Below are 19,473 nucleotides of genomic sequence, written 5' to 3'. Positions count from 1 at the left end.
GTCTGCGAGGGAGCCAGGCGGCAAGAGGCACCACTCCCAATTTAGGAGTTCGACTTCAGACGCGAGAGTGAGGCCCAGGCACCGGGGACGCAGCATCTCCCCGCGGGGGAGTTTCTGATGAACCAGACTACTTCAGGGAGGCTGACAGTCAGAAAAGAGCCCGACCCCTCGGCCCGCAGCAATGTCTAAACCGGGGCAGCCCACGGGTGAGCAGCCTCCGCGCACGGACGCTGTGTCCCGGCACACAAGGCTGCACCACCAGAAGCCCTCACCCGGAGCACCCGCTGAACAGCCGAGGGCACGCGGCCTTCCCGCCCCTCCGCAGGCTCCCGCCGCCTCTCGCGAGGCAGCCGCCCCCCTCCCCCCCCCCGCGCTCGCTCACGTCACCGGCGGAGCAGACGGGGACAACATGGCGGAGCGGCGGAGGCACAGGAAGCGGATCCAGGTAGCTGGCCCTCTCCCTACCAGCCTGCCCTGCCCTTGCCTCCTCCCCGGGCGGCAGCTCCCTCTCTCCGTCCTCAGGGAGGCCCGGCTGGGCTGCGCCGGCGGCCCGGCCGCACCTCAAGGGGGCTTCCTTCCCTTTTCCACGGCCTCCCCGCCACGACGCCGTGCCGTTGTGAGGTGGTGGCGGCGGGCGGTGGGGGAAGCACCATCGTCTCGCCCGCCGCCGAGGTAGCGGGATCCCGCAGGCGCCGGGAGCGCCGCACCAGAGCTCGGTAGAAGCCCGGGCTGGCAGCGGGAGACAGGCTTTCCTCAGAATTTTCTAGCAAATTCATAAATCCTCGTAAATACTGAGGGAAGCAGGGGCCCCTGCGGGGCGGAGGAGTGCCTGTAGGAGCGGTTTAGGGGTGCTGCAAGCGTTGCATTCCCGCCGCGGCTGGAGGCTGAGGGGCGGCTGGCACGGCAGGGAGCCCGTCCCGGCCTCACCCTTAGCGGCGGGCCTGCCCTCAGAGGGTCTGCGCCCTCGAAAGTACGTCGTCTTCTTCGAAGACCAGCGGGTGAAATATCGAATGTTCCCTGTTTTTAATGGTCCTATTATACTTAGGATCTCACCCGTTACCAGTGTTGGACAGTAGCTTGATGTGATATAACAACACTCAGAATAGGCGAGCAGCCACCTTAGCCGAGAGCTGACCCATCATCTGTCTGTTCCAGCGATCATAAGGAAAAAGGCATGGGGCAGATGGTGTAAGTATCTTAAAAAAAAACGTGCCCAGCCAGGAAATTATTTGGTGAGAAAAACAGATTTGTTTTTAGAAAACATAAACAACCGCTTGTAAAAATAGACTTTATCAGTTTTGAGATCATGTTAAAATGTAGTGATAATTATGTGGTGTCACTTAAGGGCAAGATGAAGACATCTTAGTTATTTTCACTTACCTGGAAGTCTGGACTTCTTAGTATATTAACAGTGAGTTTTACAAAGTTTATTATGCATGTTTTGGACAGTTATAACATCAGGTACTATAATGGCTGTTACCATTATGTATTATTAACACTAAGCCTAAATAGTGTGTGTTTGGGATTTATTACTCTGCTGTTGAGTGGAGATAATATTCACAAGAGAAATCATAAAGCCATTCAACAATGTACACTTCATGTGTCATATTTCTGCTTGGTTGCTCTCTCTCATCCTTTCCCTTCCCACCCCACTTTCCCTTCCCCTGAGAAAGCAGAGATGTGCCTATACATCATAGTTTCTTTTTTCCCCTTTAATTCAAACTACGAGAGCCGGGGGAGGGGGAATGCAAAGGGTAATTAATCAAAATCTGGTTAAGCGAGGCTTATCAATCACAGATATTCAATGCATTACCATAAAACATTACAGAATTACTATCTTTTCATACTCATCATAGACTGTCCCTTACCAAGGACAAAACTAGCTCAATAAAGCATCCATCAAACCCAAATTAAATGTAATTAAATGTTTTGTACAATACACAAGGCAGTGGTCTTGCAGACACTTAAGTACATACTTAATTTCCTGCCTGATGTCTGGGTGTTAGCACTTATGGTTTAAGATTGTGGCCTGAATTTGAGATACAACTAGGCAGATAAATGTGTATTGCATCTTAGTAGTTTCTCTGTGTGTGTAAGCAACAGTGGGAAGACAGAACAGTGAACAAAGAGTGTTGAATGCCCAAGTGGTGTTCTTAATTGGGCAATGAATAAACATGTATTTTTCTTGGTAGTTGGTTTTGATTGTTTTTTTCTTTTTTAAGCTTTTCGAACTTTATTGGCATAGTTACTGTATTATCATGTATATATCCAACCCTAACTATTCTATGATTCTGTGTTTCAGGATAATGCTGCAAGTTTCTTGTTTTAAAATGGAGTGTGTGATTTGTAGTTGTTGCAAGTGCTTTGGAAGCATGCATTTATTTTAGGGTGATGTGTACCCCTTAATAAAGAGAATATTTATCATACTGTATGCAAGTCTGACATCTGAATTGTCATTGAGTACAGCTGCATGTGGCGAAAGGTTCTTAGGAGGAGATGGTGTGTTTAGCTGTGGAAGAGACTGATGTAATGGAGTTTGATACCAAATACTATCTGTATAGAACCTGGGTTATGAATAACTTTTATAGGATTTTATGTCTGCCATCAGGATTGGAATGATGTAGTTAGATCAGCTAGCTGCATGTGAGAGGAGACATGAAAAAAAGTCTCAGTAAAATAGTTCAAAGTTGCGTCAAGCCTACTTTCTGTGTTCTCCATCGGAAGCGATAACAAGGAGGATTTGTTTTATAGATTGCATTTTCATAGAAAGACACATTGCCCAATCTGTATTACATAGCTTAGACTCTTTGCCTAGCCACAAGCTGAAAGTTACAGAAGTTGCAGAAATTGTAACTTAAAAAGTTTGAATAGAGACATTTCGAGGTAAAGTTTTCAAAGTGTCATTCTGAGAGTGATGATAATTAAACTGTAACTGACATGGAGATTACTTCAGACATGCAATGGTGAGAAGAGACTGGTCTGTAGACTGCAGCTTGCTCAAGCCAGTGGGCTCCCACATTATTCAAATTTCTGAAATAAAAAATGCTTGCTGTATACAAAGGGCTTATTAAAAGAAAAACAACATATGTTGTCTAGTGGCTAGTTTAATATTTTTTCTTTAGACAGATACATCTTAAAAGATGGGAGCTGTCTTTGAATGCTTGTTACTCCAGCAACCTGATCAAAGCTATTTCATTTCTTGGGGGAAAAAAAACACAATTCCATGTGTATCCCAAAATACTCAAGCAAAAAAATCTTCTGAGTTGCTTCCTCTGAGAAGCGTTCAGCTGGGCAACATGTGGCACTTGGTTGGCAGGGCCACAGTTTGACTGTTAAGTAGGCATTAAGCTTTAATTACATTGGCCGGATTCCATTGTGCACAGTTCTGTTCTGCCCAGGTGAAGTTTTGTTTATCTTTGCGTTGCAGGTAATAGCACTTGATCAGCACCTTAGTGATGTGTCTAGAAATGTTAATGCATATAAAAACTGCTCTTCTGAATAGAGAAAACAGTTCTTAGGTAGTTCTTAGGTCAGTGTCTCACTGCAAATTGATGGCTGAGCTGCAGATTGATGGCTGAGGTGGCATCAATACCGCATACATCCAATTAACAGCACATAACTTTCCTTGTTGACTTTTTTTTTCCTCTTCACTTGAATCACTGGATTAAAGCTTTGAGTCTCCTGATGAAGGACATCTACTAAATAGCATTGACTGTTGTAGCCTATGGTTCTGTCATGGTTTGGTCTCTGCGGGAAGGAAGATGAAACAGCTGCATTGCTGCTTCCTATGCTACAGTTTTTTGTGAATGCCTATGGAAAGGATCTTCAGAAATGGCAATGCAGTGGTTGTCCAGGAATGCAGAGTTTAATCCACCTTGCCAATTTGTCTTTATTTTCTCATGCATTCTAGTAAAGCTGAGTGGGATGATAACAGAGGAGAATGGCTAAATAACTTCTTTGAAAGTGGGTGGTATTGGGTGATAAGGAGGAAGAAACAAAAATTTTGGGTGGAAAAATGCAGAAAAATAGGAATAAAAAGTAGCAGACCCGCTTGTCATTAAAACAAGAATCATTGGTTTTCAAAAATCTGAGTTACATTTTGGGAGGTGGAAAGAGAAAAAGTCAAAACAACTGGCCTAGGGTAGAAGGGGGTGGAAGCTGGCATGTTTTGTCTTGAAAATACTGTACATAGCTCCTTTGACATGTGTTTAAGCTCAGAAAAAATGGTGATTGCTGGAAAGAATAAATGAGAAAAACAAATAGTTCTATTTTATAGGATATGTATAGGACAAAAAAAAAAAATCTGTTAATTTTTTTCTGTCAAGAAAATTAATGGCTTGTGGCTAGCACACAGCCATAGTAATCCAGAAGAACTGGTTTCTCTGCATGGTTCTGCAACTGTTTCTTTAAGACACCTGGGACAATCCGTGTACTGGTCATCAGTGCGGAAGTCAGACTCTGTTAATCACTGAAGAAAATACAGATGGAGTCCTAAGACCCTAATGCATAGAGTTTCTTTTCACTCCCACCCAGTGATCTGTCGAGTCATGCTGATTTGTGAGCTTTTTCTCTGTTGCACCTTGATTTCTTTTAGGCAAAATATTTATGTTTCATCAGAAAGGCTGAGTACTTACTCCCCTGCCACAGAACATTCTCTACACTAAAGTCCTGAGAGTCAACAGGGAAAAGAAAAAATAATCCTGTAATTCAGCCTAAGCTTTGATGTGTTCAGACCATCTTCAGAGGAGATAAGGCTAATGCCTCAGAAGTCATCTGTGAGGGATGGTGTTCTGAAAAATCAGAGTTCTAAGATGTAAGAGCAACAAAACAAACTAGATAATAATTTTATTGATTTTGATGACCTGTTTAAAACAGAGGAGCATAAATCCTTGTAGTGCATTTGTCTGCACATGAAATAACTTGTCTTGTTAGTAGTAGTCGTCATTTACTCTCTTCTGATTTTCCAGAAACCCTGTTTTCATTACAACGCTGTGGGAGGAAATCATCCTGGCTTGGGCTGAACCTGTCTCCTTGCAACTGTGATGCAGGGGCAGGGGGGTACGGGGGAAAGAGTGAAATTTTGAACCACAGGTATGCTCTGGCCTTTTGACATCCACATGTGTGATTCCAGGAGTAAGAGAACCTGAGTAAGTCATATTAAGGTAGAGAGGAGAGGGAGAAGACAGGTCATGGGCACGCTAGTTTTAATAGCGCAGTTCAGATGTTTTTATTTTTAACATATACAGGCGGCTTTGCTGCTGCAGTCCCAGCTTGAATTAACTGGGAACTACGTGAGTGTATTGAAGGAAGTTCTGAATGCACTGTGCTATACGTTGATTTGGCAGATAATAGTAAAAAATCAGTTTGATTCAAATTTTCCTTTCACTTCGGTGGGTCTGAAAGGTCCCTGGTCTTGAAAATCTCAGTGTCATTTTACGAACTCATATAGGACAGAATTTTGACAGGAATGCCTGAGAATTTCCTTGAAAATTTGAAAATACCAGTGCATTCGTAGTAAGTAGGTAGGCTGAGCCCTGCTTTTTCTGCCTGCCTGTAGATGGAGTTCTTCTGTCTACATAAATAAGACATTTGGTTTGATTTTATTTTTAATGGCATTCTTCCAGAGTTTGTAAATTATCAGGGATCATAAATCTCCAAATTTTACATGCTCTCTAGTGACACATGCATTTTTCAATATACAAAATAAAGTAGATGCAAGGGTCTAAAATCTGGAGCAGAAGTATTTGGAAGCTTGACACTAGCCTATTTTTTATTACTGGAAAACAGAGTTTTAACAGAGAAGACATTTTACAACATTCCAGAAATATATTACCTGGGATGTCTCTTCTAGTTTTCCTATAAAAGCAAACTTTAAATACCAGGAAGTTTTCATAATGCTTTTTAAGGCCATGTGATCTGTTGTAAAGCGTTATAGTTTGTTGAGAACTACCCCTTGATTTATTTGTATAATGCTTTTCAGAATGTATCAGGAGACTTAAAAGTGTCTGTCTTTTGGCTAGTTTTACAACCGAATATAAAGATCAGTTGAGCTGCATCTTAAAAAAGTTGTGCATAGGATATTGAAGTTTTCAGTGCTTGTGTTGATTTCATGTTATGATAAAAATATAGTTTTCATTTCTGTCAGTTGTCTGTTGTAATATTTTAACAAAAACCTGGCTCTGCAAATTAAAGGGATGAAAATAGGATGAAAAAGGATTAAATTGCAGAGAAAACTTTCTCAGAATAAGCTCAATGTAACTGTGGCAGTCTTTCTCACAGGGCAGAATTTTTGTTTGAAATGTTATAAAAGTAGCCCACAGAAAAAGACAAAGCAACACATAGTAAGGAGCAATCAAAGTAAAAATATCCTGGTGCCAGCCACTGCCTATGTAGTACAGCACATGACCGAGCAGAATCATAAATATTTTAGGAAGAAGGGAGAAAAAAAAAAGCCTAGCAGAGGAATTAACATTGATGTGAATATCTGTAGTGTCTCTGACTGTTTTACTGTCTGTGCTGTGAAGAACAACATTTTGCCCTGTGAATTGTTGTTCCAAGTTTAATTTCCTGGTAGGAAATACTAGAAAAGCATTATTTTGAAAATGAACTGCTGTGTGTAGTCATCAGTCTTCACTGTACCTTAGCATCATTTGCTGGATTTAATCCATTTTAACTTCTTTTGTTGCTATTAGACTGCATCTGGTTTGGTACCAAACTTGGTAGCATCATTAGCGATGTACAGTTCCATGGAAGGGGACATCAGACCACAGTACATATATTATGAGCATACATGCAGTCAGCTAGTGAATAGTTTTCTATGAGTTATGTAATGTTTTATACAGATTCTTAAAAATTAAAAAGGGATGGAACATGAAGGAGTTAATCCCTATGAGGATTATTAGAATCATCTGACTTAATTTGAGCACAAACAAACTGGTGAGTGTGAGAGCGTATTTCTGTATAAAGAATTTAAACTTTAAAAAATACTCAGTAACCTCTACTCTCTGTGGAGTCTTTTGGATATCTTATGTCTGTATTACTCTTTAAAATTGTCCTCAGATAAGAAAAGCAACAATCTCCTCTAGAAGGATCATTCATTAACCAGTTCATTTTGAAAGTTTGCTGTGCAAACTGTTGAAAATTAACAACTCTCACCAGCAAAGTTTTTATTCTGGTGTAACAACATCTATTTAACCTTGCACTGTCACTTACCATGCTTCCTGTGCTATTGCCATTAACATCTTAAAGGCAGTGATGAAGGTTGTATATGTTTATTGACCTTTAAAAACATTGTGTCTTTAAATAGAAACTTCACATTCCGTGTATTCCTGTAAATCACCAATCTTGTTTTGTGGCTTCTGTAATCTGTTTCTTTGGCCAGCACAAGAAGAATAGGTACAGAAAAGGTACTGCCAGTCTGAGAAGATGTCCTGGTGTCTCCCTGTTACTGATCTGCGAGTAGTGGGGGATTTGAAAAATTCAGCCTTACTGCTTCAGGGAATTCTTACGGAGAGGAAGTTTGCATGACTCGGTGCAATATGTGAAACACTTGTTTCAGATACGATTTTGTGAAGCAGGAACATTCCTGCTTACAGATAACAGGTCTTAATTTTACATAATTGAAGATGTCCGTCTCCATCCTGCCTTACACAATACTGAATTCTGCTACCTCTCTGCAAGTTGGTAAATGTGCAGAGGTGATGAATGTGTGCAGACTAATGGCTCCCTTTTCTTAAAATGCCTGTTTTGATGTTTGTGAACTTCATCCTGCTGTGCTTCATCATCTCTAGGTTGGCAGAATCTCCTTGATGGTACTCTGAAGTTCAAGTCATTTTGTGGTCATGCAGTGATACTGAAATTTTCTAGCCAAATCTTTCAGCTTCTTTTCAGCATGATTTTCTCCTCGTTCACCTGAAATTCAAACTGCTTTGTATTCTGTCAATATGCCTACGTTCCTGTCATTTCATATATTCTCATTCCTCCCTCTATTGTTTTCCTTTGTTCTCAGCTTCACAACTGTTTTCATCCAAGCTTGTATGCCTTAAACAGCTTTCCATGTGCCCAGTGCTTACCTCTTAGCTCATCTCTGATTTTTCTCTTTTTACAGAGCTGTTAAAGGAGTTCCTAGGTGTTGACTTCAAATCGCCTAACTTAAGAAGTCCTGCATTTTTGCTCTGTGTAGATGGGAAGTTCTTGGGGGAAATGACCTATTTTCACATCTTTTACATTTTATTTATTATTTACATATTGTCATAAAACAATGAGGACTTTGCAATATTTGATTTTAGAGCCCAAATGAGTGGTTTTTTTTTCCCATGTGTTTAAAACTGTATTAATTTTGGACTTTTACCATTGTAGGAGGTCGGTGAGCCATTCAAAGAGGAGAAGGCTGTTGCTAAATACTTACGTTTCAACTGTCCAACAAAATCCACCAACATGATGGGCCACCGAGTTGATTATTTTATTGGTAGGGTTACTTTTAACCAGAGAATGGAAGTTTCTTCTAACTTTGTACTTGGGGGGGGGTGTGTGTGTGTGTGTGTGTTTTCTTTTTATTATTAGTGCTTTATCTAATAAGTACTGCTCTTACAATTTGGTTTTGAAAAGTTATCTAGGCATTAGATAGCCATAAAATTAATCTTAACAGCCTGAAGTAAACACAATAAACTTTCCACTCTGTGATTTAAAGATGCATAGTTTTCATGAGTATTTTAGAATAGTGGCTAGCCATACCTTAAAGAGTGAGAGGATGTGGAACATCACCACAACTTACTGGTTGGTGTGGTTCAAGGAGTGTAGACTAAATGTTAAAATGAATGTTGTTAATTTTAATGCATTTTTGATTCTGTTTTCCCCTCTAGCCTCAAAAGCTGTGGATTGCCTCCTGGATTCTAAATGGGCAAAGGCAAAGAAAGGGGAAGAGGCTTTATTTACAACCCGAGAGTCTGTAGTTGATTACTGCAACAGGTGTGGCCTAGTCTCATTAACTAAGTTTATTAATGAGTATGGTTGTCAAGCTATTAAGTTGTGTTAGCTGTTTAGGAACCAGTTGCACTTAGACTTTGTGCATTCTCAAACATGGGGTTGTTTGTAGAAATGATAATTGCAGTTTTATTACTGTGTTTGAAGGTGGAAACAATGTTGTTTCTTCATCTTTGTTCTTGAAACTCTCGCACGCTTTCATTATGCATGTGAGGCAAGATGAAAAAAAAATTTCCTAAATTTCATAGTTTTTTTAAGTTAGTAGGATCAGAGCTCTCAAATCTCTCATGTGGAGCTGGTCTGCAATCACGGTAGAAGCTGGACCCTGAGGTTTAGATTATGCCTCTCTGATGGTCAGATGTCCCTTCAGTGTACTCGCTGAAGTGTTTTCAGAGTTTTAAATATTAGCACAGTCTACTTCCTTTGCCTTTTGGAAGGGATGGAGGAGTATCTTAATACAAAAATAATCCATTCAGTGTAAAAGGCTGCTTAGGCTCTTACGCATGTTGGAAACAAGTACCTTAACTCTTTTGTCGTGGCTATTGCTTGTTTTACCTGTTGTATTAAACAAAAGAACAAATAGCAGATCCTGCTCCTTCATCCTGTGTCAGTTGCATCAGTCAATTGCATGTTTAAAACAAGTTACCAATTGAGTTCATAACACTGTTTAAGTACATAAGGTCTCCTGGTACTCATATATACTGATCTAAGTTCAGTAAATTATCTTTTGAGGGGTTTTGCTCACAAATAAGCTACAGAAACAATGCTCTTTTCAGCAGATCTATAGAGGGTTAGCAAGTTGGGAATCAGCAAGCAATCTGAACTTCAGTAGTTACGGCAAGGTCTGTCCTGCTTCAGGACCAGACTGTTTGCTGTGCTGGTACTATGGCTGTGTGCTCAGAGCAGTAGGTCTGCAGTCTCATCTTTTTATAATTCCATCAGAGGCAGAGGTAGCTCCCACACCTGAAAGAGCTGTCCTGCAGGCAAGACCTGTCCTGTGGGCTGCTCAGTACCTGAGCCCCTAAACTTCCAGCTACAAAGAAAACCAGTTTCTGCCAAACAAGTGATTTTTCTGTTGCTAGAAAGAGAATCCATGCCAACAGTTGTCTGAAGGAAGGGTTTTTTACACACCTGAAACAACTCTGCCTGAGAGTCAGTATGCATATAAGTGTAATTGGTAGAATAACTTCTCTATCTTCAGCGAGTTCCTCGGTTTAACCAGCAGTATGGCATAAAGATTTGGTCTGCAGCAAGAGAAGAAAGAAAGCAAAGACAAATCAAGTTGATTTGTTGCTCCAAATGAGGATTTTTGGTGTGAATATGTATTTGGGTTTCACACCCCACTGCTTCCTCTCAGTGCAAAGAGCAGTATTCTGTGTGGCTCTTCCTATTCTGAATTTGGCTATGATTCTTTCAACGATATTACTTGCTGGTGACAAGGTTAAGAATCAACAAGGGTTGAGAATCCCAAATACTGTATTTCCTGGAGCCCGCTGGCCATATGTATACGTGCTCTAAGGTATATTTGTAGCTGGTGTGAATGGAATGCTTGCACATGTACCACAGTTTTATCAGGATGATTTTATTCATCATGCACCACTTGCCGAGGAACTTGATAAGCCATATGTGCACTTTCTTATTTGTGCTGTGAAATACACTGACATGAACCTGAACGTAAATATTGGATGAAGTTGCATTAGCGGGAAAGATAATTAAATTGACCTGGTGGGTTTCACAGTCTTGCGTCTTGCAGCTTCATTCATATCTATGCAAAATGCTGCCACAGAAAAGTAGGAGGTTTACCCAGTTTCGAGAAGTAAGAGGTGAGACCCAGGATAGTTAGATTGTGTGTAGTTAGTTCTAAATGGAGCAGATGATGGTGATCTCTGTCTTTCAGTCATGCTAGTCATGATTATAGTAGATACTCTAGAATGGTATCCGATTAACAGTTGAGAAAACATCATTATCACACAGCCATACTTAAATGTATCATTTAACTTTTTTCATTTTAAGACTCCTGAAAAAACAGTTCTTTCATCGAGCATTGAAAGTGATGAAAATGAAACCTGACAAGGATACAAAGAAAGAAAAGGAAAAAGGAAAGGCTGAGATTGGGAAAGAAGAGGAGAAAAAGAGCAAGAAGGAAAGTGTCAAAGATGACAAAAATAAGAAGGAGAAAGAAAAGAAGAAGGATGGTGAAAAAGAGGAGTGTAAGAAGGTAAGTACTGTCTGTCAGAGGAGAGAGACACCTGTGACAGGGAATATAGTAACTGGTGAGATTACATGGGCTTAAAATATAGTTGGTTGTTCTAAAATGTGACATACCTTTTTTTTTTTTTTTTTGCCTGTTTTCGTCTCTAGAGTGCCCTGGGTTTGTGATTTGTTTGGTTTTTACTTTAGGCTTGCTCTGATTTTGATCTGTATGAAAAAAGAGGCTTCAGCTATGCCTTGTTTACCTCATCATCTTCCAGTGTGGGCTGAGATAATAAAAACCTGCTCTTAGCTGCAGCAGGCAGTGATGCTTTCTACGTTAGCACAGGATAACATGCAGGCATGGGACCAGACATCTGAAAGCAGTGCAGCTGCCCACCTGAAATAAAACCAAGTTTGTGGTGTTTGGCAATAAGAATGTTTGTAATGTTTGATACATGATGCTTGTAAATAGCTCTGTGCTAGGGTGCCAGGTTTGTGTGGGACAGCTCCATTACTAACCTGTGTAACACCTAGTTTTTACAGACTTCTGATTTATTTCCTTTGAAGTTCAGACTGTCTTTATTAAGTTTTCATGTGTTTTTTCATGTTTTCATTCCTAAATTAAAGTAGAATTTAGAATTCCTAAATTAAAATGTTAGGAGTCTGCAGGAGAAACTTGAGAGGGGGATGTGGGTTTTTTCTTCTATATACAGTGGTGTGAATACTGTGAGAGTAGGATAGTGCTTAAGTGATTCCCATTCTCATTGAAATAAGGGCAAATTTAGCAACAGCTATAGTCAACATGTACAAAGGTCTGGACCTCAGAAGAAAGCTAGGTGGCTAATGAAAGAATTACAAACAAAACAGTCTCACTGGCAGTCTAAACACAGAAGCCGGTATAAGCTTATCTTAACTCTTGAGGTACTTTAAAATGATGCTGCTGCAAGTTATGAACCCCGGCAGTTGCCTGTCATCTGGAGAGTTATGTTAGTAAATAATTTTTAAACCAGTCATTATTTATTGAGCTGATATTTTAGTGGATTATATAAGATAATGAGTAGTAACTTGAACACCACCACAGGACAAAAATTAGAAAGTTAATTTTAAGCAAAGAAAATAAGCAAAAAGAAGGAACGGGAGACAGGGAGGAGGAAGCACAAGATCCAGAAAGAGACTGAGGAGATAAACCAGGCAGAAGCCAATTCTTAAAGGATGCCTGTGTGGTAAATACAGAACAAATAATTCTAATGAAGTTAGGGTTGAAGTGGTGTTCGTTGTTACTGATCTTTGTGCCGATTTCCTGTTAACTCTCTGGGGAGCTTCGCTATGCATTTGAAGGCATAATATAATCCTGAAGTCGTAGTCTAGTCCTTAGACACTAATTTAAGAATAAGATTTCTCTTTCCTTAAAATTTAACTTCAATTTTGTGCTTGTTTTCAGGATGAGACCCCAGGAACACCCAAGAAAAAGGAAACTAAAAGGAAATTTAAACTTGAGCCACATGAAGACCAAGTTTTCTTGGATGGCAATGAGGTAGGATTTATGGGTACTTCCTCACTTTTAGTGTCAATGTACCATTGTCCAATAACAGGTTAGTTTACTGGATTTCTGCAAACTCTTTTTTGGCATGTAGAAAGAAAAATTAATGGCGATATGGTGGCTGATCTTGAAACACAGGTTTTTAGATAATTGCAAGGAGGTCAGAGGGAGATAACCAATAGCTTAAAAAAATCACAAAGAAACTGTATTACTAGTAGTTTCTGTGTTGGTGGCCATGAGGTGCAGTGTTTGTCCTCCGGGTGTAATGGGGTGCTGGAGCAGGCTGCACAGAGCAGTTTTACAGCCTCCATGCTCAGCAGCTTTCTGGAGTGGACCCAGTAAAACCCTGAGTAAGTTGGGCAGCCCTTGCAGTGGACCCTGATCTGAACAGCAGGCTGGGCTGGAGGGCCTCTTCAGGTCCCTTCCAACCCACATTATCCTGTGTCTGTTATCCTGCTGAAATATTTCTAAACAAGACACAGACCTTTTGAAACATGATGTTCAGTCACAGGTAGGGAAATAAAAACATTCTTGCCACCCACAGGCTGCCTGACTCTGATCTGGGCAGATGGGTGACACTTGGGCATTCCTTGGTTCTCATCCTGGCTTTACTGCTGAAACTCAGATCTTAAATGCTTCTGCATACTTTGCTTTCCCAGAAGACAGAGAACTTGATTAACAGCTCTGTAATGCAGAGAGTAATTCTTGTGTTTTTAATGTTTGGTATAAGCGGGAAGCCTTTACTTCAGCAGAACCGCACCTTGTTTGTGTTGATGCTGTGTGCCACTGTCCTGGAATTTCCATGCAGATTCTTGCATACGATGGTTATAAAACATACACAGCAGTGAACTCTAAATAAACACTTTGTGCTGAAAATGTATTTCCTCTATGTATCTTTAATTTGCTCTTCTCAGTCAGTTCTTTTACTGCCAGCCTTGTTCTATGTCATCCCACTGCATACCGAATCACACCTCCCTCTGATCCTCACTGTTGTCTTTTACATGGAGTAACTGTGATGGTGAGTGGCATTCAAAGTGAGGGTACAGTACTGCATTTGCAGTACAATGGTATTTACTCCTTGTCTTAACATCATTTACTTTTTTATTAATGACCTGACATTGTTGAAGAACTGCAACTCTCAAGAGGCTTTTTTTAAGTAGGAACTAATTTCGAGCCAATGCTTGTATATGTACATTGAGCTGGTTTTTACCTTTTCTTCCTTATTTTGCACTTAAGAACACTGAATATTATTACACACTGCCTTACTGCTGGTCACCACTCATGAGCTGCAGTTTGTTTGGACTCATGGAACAGCTGACTGGAAGAAGAGCTGCACTTGCATATACTCAACTCTCACACTCTGTGAGAAGTAGAATATTAAATACATGTTGTGTCACTCTGAAAAACTGTATTTTTGCCTCTAAGGTGTCCTCCTGCTAGTTCATACTAATACACTGCTGTGGAGGTTGCTGGTTTCTAGTAATTAGCAGCTTCTCTTCATAATTCATAGCTGATATTCAAATTGTTTGGTAGGAAAAAAAAAATTCCTGTTTTTCTAGTTCAGAAAATCCTGCACTTTAGCTAGAAGTTGGTGGTGTTTTTTGACAAGGGTGAGCAAATCTGATTCATACAGGTCCACAGTTCTAGCACAAACATTTTGTACCATGTTGCAACTGTAGACATGTAGATAACAGTGCGTTGTGGAACAGCAGGTACAGTTATGCTTATCTGAGGCCATCAAATGGGACTTCAGCTGAATTGAGCATTTCAGCTGGTTGCTTTGTTCCATACGTTCAGTCTGTTTTTTTTCCCCTCTTAGGGAAATCTCTTCAAAGGTAGAAGGAGTATGGCCAGCAGGTTGAGGGTGGGTGATTCTGCCCTTCTACTCTGCTCTTACAAGACGCTGCTATGGCAGGGGGCTGGAACTACATAATCTTTAAGGTCCCTTCCAACCCAAACCATTATGTGATTCTATTTTGTTTGCACAAAAGTTTTTTTTGACTTCATACTGAACAACATTAATGAATAAAGAAAGATAAAACCAAACCTTGCTTCAGTGATATGTCTGAATTTTTCATTTCCCTGTCAGGTTTTCTGTCTGATTGTTTTCCCCAGGATTTTGTCACCTGTAAGTTAAGCAGGTACAACTTCTTTCATGAAGTAATTCTTTGAGAGATCCAGGCTGAGCTTTCCACTTACACAGTGTAGGAGCTCCTTCCCTTCCTTCTTCCTCTCCAATGGGAAGCCTCCAGCATGGCCAGCATTCTGCCCAGCTGCAGTTTGCGTTGCCTTTGGCCTCCTGCCACAAGACTCATAACCAGCGCAGCTCAGGCAGTGCTGCGGGCACATAGGCATGTAGCCCCTTGGCTGTCTGTCTCCTTTTGCACCTCTTCTGCTGGCAGAAAAACCTGTTTCAAGTCCTGGTCAAAGTATAACCCTTCCTAGGATACAGGGGCCCCTGCCCTGCTCCTCTGCTCTGACACAGTACTGACTTGCAGGGCCTCTGTTCAGCACCAAGTAGACAGCACGGCAGTAAGTGTTTGGGTGAGGCAACAAATGAAATAATTTATCAGAGCTTGTTTTCCAAGTGTAAACCAGATTATTTCTGTTGTAGGTGTATGTGTGGATCTATGACCCCGTTCACTTTAAAACATTTGCCATGGGACTTGTACTTGGTAAGTAAAAGCAGGCGTTGGTGAGGACATCATAAATGTAGGCATAGTATTCCAGGCCCATCTGTCCTTGGTGAAGTTTGTCTTTTCCCAGATAAAGTTTTGCTCTTCAGTCTCAGCATGATGTGATACTGAACCTATTACATGAATTTTAAAGGGCTGCTACATGTTGAAAAGTAAAAGCTGAAACATGCATTAGCAGAGATACGCAGGCTGGTTATTTCCATTGCTGTAAGCTAACAAGTAAGTGATCCAATAGGCCATGCGGGTTATATAAAAATGTGAAAAATATTAAAGGGATGATTTTAAGTTATGAGTGATACCTTTCTGATCCTAAAACTTGTATTTGTGTAGGATAAGCCAAATCACCTGGTTTGGTTTTGTTGTTTTTTTTGTGTAATCTAAATTAGTATTGATGTTAACTGCTGATGTTAAGCTCACTGATGACAGTGACTTAACAGATCAGTGTCCTACTGGTCTAGCCCTCTGACTTGTTCTGCCAGCTTCCTCTGTGTGGAACAGCCACCTCTCCTGAGAACTCACATCATCCCTTGTGGGCTTTGACCCACAAGGGTCAAAGTGGGGCCAACACAACTTCAATCCAGCTCCCTGTGTCCCTTTCCTGCTGCACTGGTTATAGTCAGCTCCCTGCTCCCCTTTTTACTTGTGCCCACTCCTCAGAGAGGCTCCTTTTGCTCTATTGGCTAAGCAGAGTGACTCAGAGTTGCTGAATGCAACGTCTCTACCCAGTACAAAAACCAGTGAGTCTAGACAAGTTTTCAGCTATTCTCAGTACCTCATACTATGCTAAGCCAATACCTTGAAGAAATAGTAAGCCTAGTACCTTTGTACCCATACCATGAAAAAATAATTGTCCTTCTCATGCTTTTCTTAGTGATTGCTGTTATAGCTGCAACGCTGTTCCCCCTCTGGCCAGCGGAAATGCGTGTTGGTGTTTATTACCTCAGTGTAGGCGCAGGCTGTTTCGTCGCCAGTATTCTTCTTCTTGCCGTTGGTAAGTGTTGGTCATCCTCAGTGTCACCAGGTGAAGTTTGAAAGGTCAGAGACAAGGAAGACAGAGCCTACCTCTTGGACGTGGTCCGAACAGTCAGACCGATTCTTTGTTACGGATTTCCCTCCTGGCCACTGGGTGTCAGAGTTGTGCCACAGAAAGAAATCAAGCTTGTCACCTGGTTGTGTTTCCTGTAGAGTGGAGATCTGTGTACTGCCTCCCTTAAAAAAGAAAAAGAGGGGGGGGGGGGCAAAACAAACCCAAGAGCTGTGCATAAAAACATATTCAGTGGTGGAAATGATGTAACCAGGATTTTAAGGCTTTCTTCAGCTTGTATCTCTGTAACTGCAGGGATTAAAAGCTAAATCGTAGATAAGGTTCATAATTAATGGGATGGGGGAGACACGGTAAGAACAACTGATGCCACAGCGCTGTTGCAGAACAAGAGATTTCCTCCTAAGGTCACCCCTGTCCCTGGCTTGAGGTGGGCATCAGCCTGTCGTGCACATTTCTTACACCACAGGTGTGCATTGTGTGTCTTTATTATAAACCCCAGCATTTCTGTTTTTTTTTTTATATACAGCTCGCTGCATCCTTTTCCTAATCATCTGGCTGATCACTGGAGGAAGGCATCACTTCTGGTTCCTGCCAAACCTTACAGCAGATGTGGGCTTCATTGACTCCTTCAGGCCTGTGTACACACATGAATACAAAGGACCAAAAGCAGACTTAAAGAAAGAGGAAAAATCAGAATCCAAAAAGCAGCAAAAATACGACAATGAGGAGAAATCAGACAGTGAGAAGAAGGAAGAAGATGATGGGAAAACAGAAGGACCGAGGAACTCGGGAACAGACGGCTCTGGAGGAGAGCGGCATTCAGACACTGACAGTGACAGGCGTGAAGACGACAGGTCCCAGCACAGTAGTGGAAATGGAAACGACTTTGAAATGATCACAAAAGAAGAACTGGAACAGCAAACAGATGAGGGAGATTGTGAAGAGGAGGAAGAGGAGGAAGAGACCGAAAGTAGGCCTTCACATGAAAAATCATAACTCACTGTGGTTTGGGGACTAAGTATGTGCAAATGGTTGGATTTTCTTTGTTGGCTGATCACCAAAACATAGACCATACAGTAGCGTCTTTGTTTGCTGAAATATACATGTTACCAAACAGTTTTATATCTAGTTTCTTCATTTTTTTTTAACCATTAACTTGATTATTTGGTACTATGTTAATCATTAATATCCATTTACAGAAGTTTTATCAATCTGACAAGTCTTCTATTGATTGATAGATTGCCCAGATTGTCCTCAAACATACTGAAGAACAGTTTTCTGGTACTTGCATAACTGGTCAATTAGTTTAGCTTCTCAAACTTGCTTTTGTAAAACAGGTGATAGTGGAATGACCAAATCTTCAATTATTCCTAATTATTTGATCTCTAGTTAGGTAAAGCCCATCTTAGCCTACAGCTTTCTTGTTATCCTTCTTGATTTTGTTTTCAAAAGATTGTGAAAACTTTCCTGAGAAAACTAGTTTTAGCAGAAGTATTTGGCTGAAAATGTAGAAGCTGGTAGTGCTGAATTCAGCTGCAGTGCTCTTTTTCTCCAGACTGCGTGCCAGCAACCGAGGAAATCCAAACTGGTTTTGTACATCTGGTTCACAGAAAGATGTCATCTCCAGCAGGTGAAGGAACTCTCCAGGTTTGGAAATCCTGGCTGTTTTCCTTCTCCTGCTCCATCATAATTAAAATTTAAATAAATGTATTCTGTACATAATTTACAAATAAAGCAAACCATTTACTTTAACTGCTACTTATTATTTAGAAATTTGATCCAGCATTCAGTTTGTATTATTAAAGCCATTTTGTGGTGTATCTATCGGAGAAATGCAAGTCACGAGGACCTCACAGAATATTTGTGTATGATTGGTAGCTGTTCCACAAAAGCTTTAGTTTTGTGCCAACATTCCATGTATTTGAGTATGAGTAAATTGATCTTTATTAAATGAAAGCAAACAACATAGCTGTATGTATGCCTTAATGTTAAACTTTCTCTATTCTGGAACTGGACTACTTTTAAAACTGAAGAGGCAGCAGAGTTTTCCTCTGTTCAGAAGCACAGGTAACTCAAAGCTAATACAAAATGACCATTAATAATTTGTTTATAAATATTTTGGAGTAGTTTGTATGGTTTCTGTTGTGCGTCCCTTTCTGCTGGATGTTTGGAGGATGTATGTTCAGGTTAACTAAGCACTGAGAAAGCGAAGACTTGGCATGATTCATCTAGATGACTCCAAGATTGAGTATAGATTCGATTGCCTTCCAGAGCCGCTCAGAGAAGATGAGGGTAAGCCTGGCATTTTAATGACTAACTTGGAGAACTGTTTTTTCCCCTGTCCTAAATTCATTCCCTTTCCTTCCAGCATTGGCGTTTTTGATGAAGATACTAATTTTTTCGGATTATGCAAATATAAACATCATAATGGGTGCATTGATAATTCATGGATCTGGTGTATTTGCTTCTTAAATATTTACTCCATGAGGAAACAGATAAATTGGATCACTTTTTTATTAATATAGCAAAAAATTAAAGGACCCATTACCTTAATAGATTGACTCCTAGATACTTGTGTGGTATCACTGATTACAATAGGTAAGGAAGTATCTGACTTGGGTACATCTCATGGTGATGAAGCCGCTCCAGCAGCTGATCTGAGACACTCCTGATGCTTTGCTCAGATGAGGTCTCATTCTCTTTGTGCTTGCATGTCACACTTTCATGGCTGCTGCTGACAGCAGAGCTGCCTTTTCCAGCACAAGTACCTTGGGCCTGTTTGCTCTGTGAGTGCTGGTACCTCTGGCCTGAAGAGCAGGTGCTATGGCTTGTTTGGTAACTTGCTTTTCAGCAGGCAGGTGCAGAGTTACAGAACTTTGTGCTGAATGTTCATCGTGTTCAGTTCCTGCTGATGCTGATGGGAGCACAACCGAGGGTGGTCAGCCTTGCGCGTAAGTGTCTTCCAGAGGCTATTTAGAGATTGGCACTGGGTGAGTGCTCCATACACTGAGCACGGC

At 40.8% G+C, this 19,473-nt stretch overlaps 1 protein-coding gene across 3 annotated transcripts; it reads left to right on the top strand.

Annotated features, from left to right (window-relative positions):
* The first annotated feature begins 322 nt into the window (after window positions 1-322).
* SEC62 (SEC62 homolog, preprotein translocation factor) lies at window positions 323-19,022 on the top strand. 3 transcript variants are annotated; one of them, XM_061452574.1, is made up of 8 exons: window positions 323-445; window positions 8,359-8,467; window positions 8,862-8,967; window positions 10,996-11,200; window positions 12,617-12,709; window positions 15,330-15,390; window positions 16,283-16,402; window positions 16,983-19,022. In XM_061452574.1, exons 1-8 carry the CDS (start codon window positions 410-412, stop codon window positions 17,450-17,452), a joined length of 1,200 nt encoding a protein of 399 aa, XP_061308558.1. In that variant the 5' UTR covers window positions 323-409; the 3' UTR covers window positions 17,453-19,022. The 3 variants fall into 3 exon arrangements, with proteins under 3 accessions (XP_061308558.1, XP_061308560.1, XP_061308559.1); XM_061452576.1 differs by lacking the exon at window positions 323-445 and adding an exon at window positions 1,211-1,232; XM_061452575.1 differs by lacking the exon at window positions 323-445 and adding an exon at window positions 5,071-5,091.
* The last annotated feature ends 451 nt before the right edge of the window (window positions 19,023-19,473 follow it).

The sequence above is a fragment of the Pezoporus flaviventris genome, unplaced genomic scaffold (assembly GCF_033815535.1).
Source record: "Pezoporus flaviventris isolate CSIRO_AGI_PZ_B2104156 unplaced genomic scaffold, CSIRO_AGI_Pfla_v1 ptg000013l, whole genome shotgun sequence".
Classification (NCBI taxonomy): Eukaryota; Metazoa; Chordata; class Aves; order Psittaciformes; family Psittacidae; genus Pezoporus; species Pezoporus flaviventris.
Note: the sequence above shows the minus strand (reverse complement) of the source record. Positions and strands in the feature narration are given on the sequence as shown.

Coding starts and splice junctions, on each gene's coding strand:
- SEC62 (XM_061452574.1), top strand. CDS start 410: ATGGCGGAGCGGCGGAGGCACAGGAAGCGGATCCAG. Junction 12,710..15,329: donor TTTTCTTGGATGGCAATGAG/GTAGGATTTATG, acceptor TTTCTGTTGTAG/GTGTATGTGTGGATCTATGA. Junction 16,403..16,982: donor TATTCTTCTTCTTGCCGTTG/GTAAGTGTTGGT, acceptor TTTTATATACAG/CTCGCTGCATCCTTTTCCTA.